This window comes from Megascapheus bottae, chromosome 23 (genome assembly GCF_031878675.1).
Source record: "Megascapheus bottae isolate mThoBot1 chromosome 23, mThoBot2.hap1, whole genome shotgun sequence".
Taxonomy (NCBI): Eukaryota; Metazoa; Chordata; class Mammalia; order Rodentia; family Geomyidae; genus Megascapheus; species Megascapheus bottae.
Window position 1 is genome coordinate 19,247,163 of NC_143531.1, and position 15,056 is coordinate 19,262,218.

At 33.1% G+C, this 15,056-nt stretch overlaps 1 protein-coding gene across 1 annotated transcript in view; it reads right to left on the reverse strand.

Moving 5' to 3' along the window:
* Positions 1-610: 610 nt before the first annotated feature.
* Ccser1 (coiled-coil serine rich protein 1) overlaps positions 611-15,056 on the reverse strand; it is a 373,946-nt gene continuing 359,500 nt past the window's right edge. Inside the window, exon 10 of the mRNA XM_090356800.1 lies at positions 611-1,586. Within this exon, the coding sequence (XP_090212926.1) occupies positions 1,527-1,586 (60 nt within the window). The 3' untranslated portion in view covers positions 611-1,526. The remainder of the gene's footprint in view (positions 1,587-15,056) is intronic.

Genomic DNA, 15,056 nt, shown 5'->3' on the forward strand with positions numbered 1-15,056 from the left:
CTGCATGGTATCACAACTGAAGTAGTTTGCTGGTGTTTTTCCAAAAAGACAACATGGAATTATATGTGAGGTAGTTGGCTTGTGTTGTCTGCATTGACAGTTTATGGTAACATTACTTGTGAGGAAAAGATATTTTTCTTTGTTTAGTCATTTCATTTGCTAAAAACATTTGTAACTTGCAGCTTCTTTAAAAAATCTTTAGTTGAATATAAACTTCTTCAAATACTATTGCCACTCAAGCTGATGAACAAAATATTTTATTGGAGAGGATAGAGTCTTGTGTTAGCTACATGCAAAGATTTAAAAAACAAAACAAGGTCAAAAAAAAAAACAGAGATTTAAATGAGGTAAGACAAACCAAAACTGGTTGTCTGGATTGGGTCTTAAAAAGGTAAAATCAAAAATAGTACTTACAATGTAAATAAATATACTATTCTTTAATAACATGGATTATATATAACATCTAGTTATTCATATAATAAATTATATAAAATTAAAATACTTTACTGGATTTTATTAACTATTTCTGAAGGCTATTACCATAATATATGATTATTTCATCACCTACTTAAAAAAAAAAGAAACAGTAAAACTTGCTTTTTTAGCCAGGCACTAAGAGTGGAGGAATAACTCCAGTGGCAGAGCAACACTCTTGAATGAAAAGGTTAAGCAAGAGAGAGGCTCTGTGTTCAAGACCCAGTACTAGAACAAAAACAGTAACAATATCTGTGGCTCCTCTCTTGCCCTGCATCTGCATACAACATTAAACTATTTTTTCAGGCATTTGTCTTTGCCATTTATCCTTGCAATAAATTAAAGCCTTTGGATATGACTTGTAGCCATGTGACCATTTGAAAATTAATCTGAGATATAATAGAAAGGTGATAAACAGAAGATACACAGAAAATAGGAAGCAATATCAAGTTTAGAATACAAGCCCTCTTCCATAACACATTCCATAAACTTCCTTCAAGATGACACCAGTCGTCAATTTTCAACTAGGCATTTTTTCATCTTACATTCTGTAGTTAGAAAAAGATGTCAATACTTATTTCATTTTAAAACACACTGTTCATTTCTTACACTGGAGTGCAAGAGAAAAGAGATTATGGATGGTTTCTTCAGTTTCTAAAAACTGTCCAATTAAGATAGAAAAAATTTCTATTCTCAAACTTACATAAGAAATGATATAAAAAATGAGGACTGCTACCAGAAAGATGAATGAAATGAATGAAAAGGTTTGAACAAACAATTCTTGCTGCCACGTGGAATATTACATTTTAGAATACTCGCATAGAAAGATATATTTTTAAATACAGTGAGATTAAAACAGGTAACTTAGTTGACTCTCCATCAATAATGTATAATTGTTTACAAATGCAAAAATTATGGGCATTGGAATGAAAACATGATTTATTATATATTCTGAAAAATTGTTCACATGTGGAATGATAGAATTGACTTTACTCCGTATTTTACATGTTACATTCAGAGGTGCATTTCTTAGGATCAAATAATGATTTGACCTAGCTTGAAATATATACTGGTTTAAATAAAACTTCAGTGCATGTAGGATTCCACAGGGCCTTGAAAAGAAGAAGAAATGAATGACAAATTAATAAAATGAAACAAAAAGTAAAATGAATATTTTAATTTTTAAACCCTCAAAATAATCAGACAGAAATAGAACTATTCTATTTATTATTTCTCTAAGTCGAAATTGCTATCAATATTTACAAAAGTGTATTCATATTAGTAATGCTTACAAATACCTTGCCTAGGTAAACATTCTAAATTCCTGAAAATATTAAAATAAAAGGAAATTAATTAGAAACCTTTATAATGTTTCATATGTGAGCACAATAATATTGCATTAGTTCAACTCTTGAGATTTGCTCTTCATTGGAAAACTGTAAGAAATATATGTCATAAAGGTCACATAGCTTTTCTGAAATTCTTTTATAAGCTATAGTCATTAGAAAAGTCCTAACACAGCAAAATCCATAGCAATGATTATTAAAATCTTTCAATCTATAAACTTAGTTATAACTCTAAATGACAGGAACCTTGAAAACATTTCAAAACATCTCATGCTTTTAAAATCAAGAAACTGTTTTGTGAACATACATAAAAAGAAAGAAACATCTAAGAAGTGTAGAAAATGTTATCTTCCTCAGAAATGTGGAGTTCTTGCTTTTCAGATATAAATTAATAAATGAAAATATAAGTCCTAATGTATACAACAGGGGACAATTTATGCCTATATATTGGACAGATAAATGCCAAAATACAAAACTGGTAACAACATATAGACCTAGATACATAGAGGTTATGTCTGCTAAGAGCTGAAGGAATGCTACCCTCCTGGTTTGAGTGGCTGAAAGTTTGTTATGGAGCTGTAATTTGGCCTTCACAGAAAAAGAAGTGTGAGTAAAGGGTAAGAGAGTTAAAATGTTTTTATTTCTTCTTAAAGACAAAGTAAAACCTGTCGACAAAGGAAAAACTAATTTGTAATAGAGCCAGTTAAAGTAGAAGCCGTTTTCTTTGAGAATACTAAGAACTAACTTTCCATTAAACAAAGAAGGGTACAGTTTAAACAGATACAGATGCTGGTTAAGGGAATGTGAAATTTATCTTACATGTACTGAACCACTTTGTGTGTTGGGCTGCGGGTATGTAAAACTAGATGTAGAAAAAAATGTCAGCTGCATGTCTGTCTTCATGATTACAGTTTGCAGATTTCTGTGTGACGCTAGCCACCTCAGAACTTTCAGAGGCTACATACGAGAAGACAAGACCCATTTTCTTCGTGAGAATCCATCCTGAAGCAGCAAGCAGCATTGGAAGTCACCTAGTGCTGGTCAGGGGAATTTTCCCTGTTTAGATGCTTGGGATGGGTGGTTGCTTCTGTGAGCAGCTGATTTTCACCTTCTTACATGCAAGACTGTCAGATAAGTTCTAGAGCTCTTGATCTCTTTCCTAGGACAAACTACTTCTCTTCCGCTAGTTTCTCCTAATTTTCAATTTCTGATTACAGTCTCCATGGTCCTTAGGAATATACACAATTACTTCATTTCTTTGATTTCTAATTGATTGTCCTCATCCATGAGAATAAGAGATGGATGAAATTATGAAGCCTCTATGTTAGCTCAATGTTGTAAATGTTAGTGCCTAAATTAATTCTCATTCTCTTTAAAATAATGTCTATGGGAGTGAATAAAGATGGTAATGAATAGAATCCTAAGACTACCGCATGAATAGGCAGATATGTATTTGCCATGCTCTACACAGTCTTTTAAACAAAATTTGCCTAGTATTTCATACTTATACAAGACATGTAAGTCATGAAATCAGAATGAACACATTATTCTAATTTCTGTATTTTACAAATCTGGTATTCAATCTATTTACTAGTGTATTACCATCAATTGTTCTCTAACCATTGTTTATTTTCAAAATATTTTAGAAAAAACTTGGTAAAAATAATAAAACAGGTTAAATATGTTCACAAGAATGGGTGTCAAATATTTCTATCCTCATTAAAGTTTATAATATTATAATACTTACTATAAAAAAGAAAGATGTGAAACCTCAGTAATTTGGGGCCATCTTAGTTTGAAATCACACAAGGACAGCAAGAAAAACTCAATTATGAGAACAAATGGTTCCATCTGACTATTTCACATGGCCTGATAACTACTTAACAAAGTTGACAACTTTGGGAATAATGCCAATTAAGAGAATCAGATACAAAATAAATTAACTCTCTTGAGCCTTAAAGTGTAATATATCCAGTGAATTGTCACATTAGGAAAAACTCTCCAAAAATTAACATCTACTTGTAATAATTATTTTTCAAGTGTGAAATATTTTTATTCCCCTAAAATTTCCAGGTTAGTTTATCTTTTATTAAGGTAACTTACAAATATTACTTCAAATTCACTCCAGCCACTATGGCTTTTTAAAATAATGTATTTCAATATTGATGCTATAGTTTTTTCCTTAAAAAGTACCTATGCTCTTATAAAATGTGACAAAAGAAAAGCAGAAAGAAAGAAATGTACATTTCTACCAAACACTGATGATAACCTTCATAATTTTTGCATGTTTTTATAGATGTAGTCTTGCCCAAATAAGTATATAGACTACATTAAGAATAGGTAGTACCTTAGGTTATCTCTGGTCTCTTTTGCTGTCCTTTGGTTATCTCATATTGTTACAGTATTTAACCTTGCTATCTGATATATTGTATATATGTTTATTTGATTATTTGAAATCAGATAGGGAAAGGGAGAAAACAAGATGAGAGGCGGGGGTGGGGGAGGGAAATGGGGACCAAGATATGAGAAAGCGTATCAATGTTTGTGAAGTAATGCACTTTCTATCTTGTGAATATAATGTAACCCTTCTATTGATTACAATAATATATATATATAACAAATAAAAAAAAGAATAGGTAGTACCTTCTGGGACTTTTAGCACTACTGTTTTTGTCTGTCTGCATATCTGTCTGTGCTGTCTGTGTCTCATTCTCTCTCTCTCTCTCTCTCTCTCTCTCTCCCTCTCTCTCTCTCTCTCTCTCTCTCTCTCTCTCTCTCTCTCTGTCTCTCTCTCTCTTTCTTTAATGATGATCTCTATCCATGCTAAAAATTTTTCATTCCATCTAATAACAACTTCTATTCAACATTTCTCAAATGCCTCTCAAATACATGTTATTGCTAGAATGCCTAAACCAGGCCTTAGATCTAGAGAATGTCACTATGTCTCTTATGTCAAAAATACTACATGACATTTAATGGTCATTTTTAAAGAGATGGTGTCTGCAATATTCAGTCATTTCTACCCCAAAGTAAAAGCCATTTTCTAATATTTCTGTGAACATTATGTCTGAATTGCTAAAAGCTCAATTTCATGATTTATAAGCACTGCTGTGCTCCTATATTTGCGATAGGCAAAAAATAAGGGTGAAGAAAAATATTCAAAAGTACAAAAAATATATACACATTCATACCAACTAATTTTTGCATATTTTCTAATTTACATAAATCCCTTTTAGTTTCAATGTTTCACAAGTCGCAGTAAGCAATATTACTAATGCTCCCACAGGAGGAAGAGGTAAGCCTTTCAGACTCAGTGTTTGTAATGATCTCATTAATTAAAAACAGATTTTAAATAGGATTATTTGAACACAATGCATTTCTTTTTTTGTATTTTTTATATTTTTTATTGTAATTAATAGAAGGGTTACATTATATTCGTAAGATAGAAGGTGCATTACTTCACATACATTGATACCCTACAATGCATTTCTTACAATATGAAAAGTAGGGAAAACGATGGTTCCATTTCTGTATTAGTCCTTTCTTAGATTCAGAAGATGAACAATTCCATCCACGTCCTTGTTATATTTTCTAATAGAAGAACATGCTATATCTTTTTCTTTCAAGCAATGACTGTATTAGACTAGCCATTATATTTGATATATTCAACCCAGGCCTACAAATTCATTTATAAACAAAACTCAGAAAATAATGATAAAGCTGAAGCAATGCTGGCATATATAGAACTTTGCCTCTTTAAGTACTATGAATTGCAAATGACAGACTTTTGCTATAAATTTTCTCTTTATTAAGTCAGCTTCTCAAATTTGAAATTCTTATGAGCATGTTAACAATATGGCATGACTGAGGAGTATAATTTCCTGATAGTCTTATTTTATAGAGCATGAAGGTAAGGATACATGTGGCTTACTTTTAGAAAACTTTCTAATATAATATTCAGAAAATCTATATTATGTGCTGATTTGGTATAAACACACAAACTTTTTCTCTTTATAGCTACAGCTATTGGAAAGTTATAAAATAATTCTACATCTTGTTTTGGAAAAAGATCAAGCTGTATAAGCACTGGCCAGAACAATTCTTTTCTTGTGTCTAAATCAGATTTATCAAAGAGAATAACACATTAAACAAGAAAACAGAAGGGGAAAATGAGGGAATTTTAACCATTAAACTTGATAGCCAAGTGAAATGAAGTCTCAACTAGGACAAAACAAAGACACGTCATAATCTGGGCTGTCGGATGAAATGTGGGCATATATTCTATGACAAAAATGATAACATTTTTGATTAAGAACACATATAGTGGCATGGAATGTGGCTTAAAGGTAGAGTGCTTGCCTAACATGCACGAAGCCCTAGGTTTGATTCCTTGGTACCACATACATAGAAAAAGCCAGACGTGCTGCTGTGGCCCAAGTGGTATAGTGATGTAGCCTTGAGAAAGCCCAAGGATAGTGCCCTGAGTTCAAGCCCCAAGACTGGAAAAAAAGATTATAAAAAAAGAACACATATAAGTATAGCCCAAAGTACAGGTGTGGCTTGTGTAGCAGAGCAATAGTCTTGAGAAACAAGCCAAGCCAGAGCAGGAGTACAAGAGCCAGAGCTGGCACACACACACACACACACACACACACACACACACACACAGTAGAATATATTTGTAGTCTTATAATTTCTGCCTGTTGAAAAATAATGCTCCTAGGAATTACATTTGAAAGTAAACTTAAATCAATTTATACCAGGTATCTTGAAGCTGGGCTAGTTATTACACAATAGCTATGTAAATCTGGTTCAGTGCCAGTAAAAATGTAAATGAAAATGTAAATCAAAATTTAAATATGTCAATGTGCAATATGATTTCCATTAGTTCTCATAGTTTATAACCAATAAAAAGACACGTTTCATGTCAGCATCTACAAAAAGAATGATACAGAACTAAAACTAAATTGTTTTTGTACCTATGTCACATAGCTATGTGTGTCACTGTACTTGTGTATTTGTAGGCTCTGTATCTTTGTTCAAAGACACATTTCCTTTTGCAGATGTTTCTAATCCTAGATTGAAAAAAACAAAACTTTTTTTCTTTTTGGTCACTTAACTCTGGGCCTGGGTGTTTTCTCAAGGATACTACCCTACCCCTTGAGTCACAGCGCCACTTCTGGTTTTGTAGTGGTTAATTTGAGATAAGAGTTTCATGAACTTTAGTGCGCAGGATGGCTTTGAATTGTGATCCTCAGATCCCAGCCTCCTGAGTAGCTGTGATTACAGGCATGAGCCACTACGTCCAGCTGAAAACAATACATTTAAAGAAACTAATATTAGTCTATTAATATTGACTTTAAACCAGTATGCAAAGTGTAAGAACTTAATTTCATGAATGTTTTAATGATTAGCTATAATTATATAATGTACTATAGCTAAGCTGTAGTTATATAATATATTATAACTAGACATTGAGAGATCATACTAAGTTTATTCATTGGCCTTCTTCCAAAGTTTGGCAAAAATTCCTTAAAAAGGGACTCCTTGTTATGCAATGCCACTTACCATACTAGGTACTAAAAGGAGGATTTTAATGTCAAATAAAAAGAAGAATACTTTGGAATTCATTTTAGATTTCCTACAGAACTTACAATATGTAAGACTGAGAAAGCAGAGGTGTGCTGTAGGAAATTTCCTTTCGGGGCCGGGAGTTTGGCCTACTGGTTAAAGTGCTTGCCTAGCATGCATGAAGACCCAGGTTCGATTCCTCGGTACCACATACATAGAAAAAGCCGGAAGTGGTGCTGAGGCTCAAGTGGTAGAGCTCTAGCCTTGAGAAAGTCCAAGGACAGTGCTCAGGCCCTGAGCTCAAGCCCAGGACTGGCAAAAAAAAGAAAAGAAATTTCCTTTCATTGGTCTATATTCTTTGCTAACCAATATAGGATGCACTATACACATAAATGGACATGTTTATTTTAACACCCTTGTGCAATCATTTGAAGATGTCAACATTCTATAGCTACTATGAATTTTTATTGAAAATTCATAATTTCATACATGTACAGGAGTGAATGCAATGTTCTGATACAAGTATAACATGGGGAATGTTTGAATTTAGCTAAATAAATACATGCCAAGATTTATCCATTTTTTGTGGGGAGACACTATAAATCTTTGTGTTGCTAATTAAAATTTTTCACAACTAGCTGCTTCATTAGCACAGTAGGTAGTGTGTCAGTCTCATAAAATTTACATTACTTCATCAGGTGCTGGTGGCTCATTTCTGTAATCCCAGCTACTCAGATGGCTGAGATCTGAGATCGTGCTCCAAAGCCAGCCCAAGCAAGAAAGTCTGTGAAACTTTGATCTCTAATGACACACCAGGAAACCTAAGTGGCACTGTGGCTCAAAATAGTGGAGTTCTATCTAACCTCAAGCACACACACAAAAAAAAAGCCCAGGGACAGTGAGTGTCCAACCGTTAAATTCAAGTTGCATGACTGTGAAAAACAAATATTACATTACTCTTGATTGTCATTACCTTTTGTGACATAGATTTAAAAATATATCTCTTCCGTCTCACTGAAACTTGGTCCACTCTGACCTGCAAGTCTCTATGGTCCACACTATATGGTTTTGGATTGTCTCATCTTGATGATTATTTTACTAATTAGAAGAGCTTTCCTACTTAACATCTGACTTTGCTAATTTTCCCCAAAGGATTTTTAATCACAAATTACTTTTAAGAAAATTTATCAGTTATTTGATACTAATTCTATGTGGTCATTACTGAATTGGCTGCACTCTAGGGAAGACCAGCTTCTAGATAAATATTCAGGATTTTAGAACTAAATTAAATTCAGTAGTAAAAGGTTTTATTTAAGCTCTACATCGGCATATTTTAAAACAATGGGTTGTTCATGCTGATTTGCATTTTTTGTGCTTTGTTCTATCAGGAACAAAGTAGTCATTCTGTTGCATGCAAAATGTAATAGAGTAATAACACAAAATATCAATCTCTACAAAAATCTGTATGATTTTTTCTAATGAAAGTAAAAGAATGCATAATAATGTGCTATAAATTCCAGGGTTTTAAAATATTAGAGGTGTGTAGCTGATTTATTATTTTAGGTTACTTAGTATTTAGCACCTTTGTATTTTTGTACTTCAAATGTAACATCTTCTGTTACATGAAATGAGTAAACATGCAGTGAAGTTTGGGTATTGTCAGATGTCCATATCTGTGGGCTCTGCATATGCAGATTCAACCAGCAACAGACAGAAATATTTTGGGGGAAAAGTATCTGGTAAAAAAAATTAGGCAAGTATTTCCTTATTATTTCCTAAACAAAATGAAAACTATATAGCATTTGTATTTTATTAGATATTATAAGAGATAAAGTTCTTTCTTTATATAGTGAGTGATTGTTGTCCTATGTTGTACTATGTTATCTCTCATATCTTTTGCTGTCCCTTGGTTATCTCATATTGTCCAGTATTTTACGTTGTTATCTGATACATTGTATATTTATTTATTTGGTTATTTGAAATAGGATAGAGAAGGGGAAAAAAAGATGAGGGTGGGGATGGGGGAAGAAAATGGGGATCAAGACATGAGAAAGGGTATCAATGTTTGTGAAGTAACGCACCTTCTATCTGGTGAATATAATGTAACCCTTCCATTAATTACAATAAAATATATGAAAAAAGAGATAAAGTATACATGAAGTTAGATGCATACAGAAAACTCAATAACTGAATTGAGCATCTTAGGGTTTTCTTATCTATGGGGTCCTAAAATAAGTCCCATATGGATACAAAACTATATGTATAAACCGTGTATACAAGAATTTGTGGCAGATGATTGTCTTTCCATCTAAGTTTTCTGATAAATAGGCTTATCTAAAAGTTAAATTTTATGCACTACAAAAAATTGAGGTGCAGGGGCCGGGAGTTTGGCCTAGTGGTTAAAGTGCTTGCCTAGCATGCACGAAGACCCGGGTTCGAGTCCTAGGTACCACATACATAGAAAAAAGCCAGAAGTGGTGCTGAGGCTCAAGTGGTAGAGCTCTAGCCTTGAGAAAAGTCCAAGGACAGTGCTCAGGCCCTGAGCTCAATCCCAGGACTGGCAAAAAAAATTGAGGTGCAAAAGAAAACTCAAAACATTTAAATCTGCTTATTAATATATTATTTATCTTAAAAAAGTCAATAGAAATATCTATGATGAGTTCATTTCAATATACAAAGTATATGGAGAAAGTGAGTTCTGTAAATAATTGCCAAGGTATATTCACACACCATCAAACGTGCTGACTTTAAGAAAGCTGACAGGAATAAATCAATTCTAGACAGATTGATTAAGTGCACATTGCAGGTAATTAGGAATGGGATGAGAAAGTCTAACTGATAGTTATTCAGTTCTTAGAATTGGACTCATGGAGTAGGCTGACATATTAACATAACACAAAATCTCTCTCTTATTCTATCGAGTAGCTAATAAAACAATTATAGTAAAGACTAATCATTCTTATTTCTTATCTGAATAAGACATGATGAACTATTCTCATATTTTGAAGAACTCTCTTCCTACTAACTATGCCAAACTTAAGTGAAGTTGTAGAGGCTTCAAAATATAGAGAAATTACAGTGAGAAGCTGGTCAATCTGTGCATTCAAAATGCATACTTTATTAAGAAGTTTCTAGCATATTGCACTTATAAAGAATATTGCATTTATAAGGCAAATTTCATCACTCAAAAAGTATATTAAAACAATTAAAAAACATACAGTGGGACCACAACTGTTACCAAACTGACTCACACATTATTTACTATGAATTGAGACAAAATGGTATTTATTACAGCAATGTAGATTAACATTGATGACTCTGACCTGTACTCCCTGATACTAAGAAGGCTAAGATGTGAGGACTATGACAGACTGAGTCCTGTCAGAAAGTCTGTCAGAATTGTCACTAATTAACCATCAGCAAGCTGGAAATGGAGCTGTGGCTCATGTAGTAGCATTCACATTTATGTTATTAAAAAAAAAAGCTAAAAGTCAGAGTTCAGGCAGTGAGTTCAAGCCGCAAGACACAATCTTACATAATCACTAGAAAAACATTAATGAGATTAAAATAAATAGTAATTAACAAATTAAATTTAATGAAGTATACAACTAATGAAAATGTGAGCCAAAAACTTTGAGATTTAACTGAATGTAAATACCCTAATTTTCTCATTGTCAGTATACAAAAACCACACTGAAATATTTTGACTGGTTGTTTTCTAATATTTTAATCAGTAATTCAAGCTCTTCCATGTGAAGAAGCACTTATTTATATAGCTGGGCAACATTGCTACGAAGCCTATATCTATTCATCTTCTCTCTCAGTAACACCCAAAGGAACATAGGCTCAATGGTTTCCCTCATTTGTAATAATTAGTACACACCTAGGAGTCTCCTAGCAGAGGAAACAATAGCGCAAAACCTAGGTACATAAGGCCATATAGGATGAGGCTAAATGAAAGGACCTCCAGGATATGGAAACAAGAGCTTTATCTAGTGTGATTGTTGTTCTTGATGCTCTATGTTATTCTTGTTCTCTTTTGTTGCCTTTGGTTAATCTCATCTTGCTACTGTATCTGACTTTGTTACTTGGCATATTGTATATATGTTTGTTTATTTATTTATTTGAAATAAGAAATGGAAGGGGGGAAACAAGATGATTGGGAGGGGTGGGGGAGTGAAATGGGGACAAAAGCATGAGAAGAGGTATCAACGTGTGAGAAGTAATGCATCTACTATCTGGCAATAGTAACTAAACCCTCTATACAATAAAAAATTAAAAATAAAAAAGAATGGCAAAAAGCACATGGAATCTTTTTGAACCTCTTTTATACAACTTCAAATATGCTTAAAGTAACTCTCTGAATTTCTTTCAGAATGGTTACAAATCTTAGTGAAATATAGTTATTTATATTCCATCCGGGAAAGACAATGGGCATGATGGTCCATGATAAACTAAAATTTGTGAAGTGAAAATTTATTGTGGATCAGCTTGGAATATTATTTTCATTAGGATAAGCAACAGAAAAAACATGTGAAATCACAAGCAAGCATATTGACTAATAAAAATTATTCTCCAGAATATATATATATATGCATATATGTGTGTATATATATCCAGAATAATTCTTTCTGTGTGAAAAACACATAAAATATCAAAGTTCAACAAAAAGAACGCCAGGAAACGAAAGGGAGTGCCATATGGGGTCATGGAGACTGGGGCAGAAGAATAAAAAGGAAATCGGGGTAGAAGTACTACAACCAAGGAGTCAAGGTATATCCTACAGTAGTAAGAAAAGTGAAGGAAGAATTGCAGAGGAGAGGGATGGGTGACAATGTTGAATGGAGTGACACTGATCCAGATGCATTGATAAATTGTATTTATATACTGCTTTGCAAATCAGCAACTCCTTTGTACAACTATTTAAAGTTAATAAAATATTTTCATAAGACAAAAAATTATTATTTGATTCCTCATTGCCAGAAGTATTGTGATTCTAGCCCTGTACCAAGACTCTGAATTTATTTGTTTAATTCTTACAAGGTATATTAAAAGCCAGAGTGAACCAAACACTTTTACTGATTTCAAGACTCCTAATAAATCTATTCAGAATACAAATAGCATATTTGATAAATCTTTAAACTTATTTACAGTAGTGTTATTTTTATTGATTTCAATATGGCAGTATTTTTGGTGGATTCTAATCTCCACTGAATGCAAAATGTGTAGCAATGTCTTCACAAAATTTATATTAATGGTGACTTATAATCTCATATATTTTCACATTCACATGTCTGAACTTGATCTTGATTGATGTGTAAAGAAAAATTTATGCCTAATATTGACAGCTTTATGAAAAAACACAAGCGAATAAAAGAACTCTTCCTGCGCTACATAATCTCTGCAAGATATTCTTTTCCTTCTGATAAAAATTATCTGCAAATCAGAAAAATTCACTGTATATGTATGAACACCATTTATAAAAATTCACATTTCAACCTGTATTTTCTGAAGAGATCTAAACAAAATATTTTCCATTCAAGGATAAACTATTCTAATTCATAAGAGTGCTGCATTATTTATAATATAGAATGAAAGTACTACACAATGTTTCCAGGTTCTGGGAAAAATTATTTTACAGATCAATCACATTCTTTCAAATAGATATAGAGCTCAACACCCTTAAAATGTTTTACTTTTTTAAAATTTGTTTAGTTAACATATTTTCCTCCTTCATTTTTCACATGCAGAATAGCCAATCATTTGTAACTACAGTTATGGCCATTTTCCTTTATAAGTTCCCAGATGTATAGTTAATAAATTAGTGATTATTTAATGATGATGGTTATATCTTAGAACATACCTAGGAACTACGGAATTTTCATGACAGATTATTTTTCATAATAACCAGTTACATAACAGGATTATGCAAGGACCCTTACTAAGAAGGTTTTATTCCTTTGCCTTAAGTACTGGAGATTATATTACTCATTCAGTGTCACATGTGTATATAAGCTAGAAACAAAGATACTGACAGGATTTGGTCAGGAGCGATTGCTACTACACTGTTGGTAGGAGTGTAAACTCATTCAACCACCATGGATTGATGATTGGATCAATAAGATGTGGTATATATACACAATGGAATTCTATGCTGCCATCAGAGACAAAAACTACACCCCAATTTAAGGAAATGGAAAGACGTAGATCATATTAAGTGAGTGAAGTAAGCCAGACTCAAAGGAACATATACTCAATGGCTTCCCTGATTTGCCATAATTAGTATAAACCTTGGGCTCTCCTAGTAGAGGTTTACAATAGGGCAAAACCTAGATACATAAGGCCATATAGTATGACGCTAAATGGAAGGACCTCCAGGATATAGAAACAAAAGCCATATAATGAGCAATTGTTGTCCTTAATGTACTATGTTATCTCTCATCTCTTTTGCTGTCCCTTGCTTATCTCATATTGTTACAATATTTCACCTTGTTATCTGATATATTTCATATATGCTTAATTGGTTATTTGAAATTGGATAGGGAAGGGGGAAACAAGATGAGGAACAGGGTGGGGGAAGGGAAATGGGGAGAAAAACATGAGAAAGGGTAGCAATGTTTTTGAAGTAATATATTAATATATTAAAAAGGGTTTTTTATGAGGAAGATTATGTTGATGGCTTCATTAACAAGTTTTTGGGTTTTTTTTAAAATTTCTGTGCTGACAAAATGAAATAGCTTTGATGTATGAATGTAAAAAAACTGAGAGGAGATGGGAGCAGTATCTCATGCCTGTAATCCTAGCTGTCCTGGAGGCTATGATCTGAAGATCACAGTTCAAAAACAGTCCGGGCACTAAAGTCCATGAGACTCTGATCTCCACTTAACCACTAGAAAACCAGAAATGGTGCTGTTGCTCATGGGGTAGGAAGGTAGCCGTGAACTGAAGAGCTCAGTGACACTGCCCAGGCGCAGAATTCATGCCCCATGACTGACAAAAACAAAAATTAAAACAAAAACCACCATCACCACCACAACACCAAACAACACTGAGAGGTATGGAGGATAGGCAATATAAAGGAGACCTCAGGCAGCTTTGTTTGAAGACCCATCTGTTCACTGTTTGTGATTATTTCTCCAGAGGTCCTGTTTATTCCTCAGTAGCCAATTCTTACAAGCCCATGATGGCCTTACATAAATCTGACAGCACTACATGAGCCACGTACTTTCTATTTATGCTCAACCATTCGGCAAGTTAAAATTTTGTCTCCCAAATAGCATTTCCTTAAAAGGAATGATATGGATTAATTCAGTACAGATGCATACGTGATTTTTTCCCCTTTCCTTGTATTAAGAATAGATCACTTTTAGTGAAAGCCCAGACTCTCATAAACATCATGTGACTGTAAACAATTTTACCTTCCAGAAAGTCAGTTAATTTACTTAAAATGGAGGACTCAAATACAGGGATTCTAAATTCACTTGTTACATCTAAGTGGTATGAGGCTGTAGTAATGGAATGCACTCTTGTTGAGATTAGTGTTGTTTATCTTATTGAAAACCTGTCTGGCTTGCAAATTTACAAATACATAGCTTCTTCCTTGTAGAATATATATATAGCATATATCATAGCCAATAATACATAGATATGTTTTTAAAAAGTGTT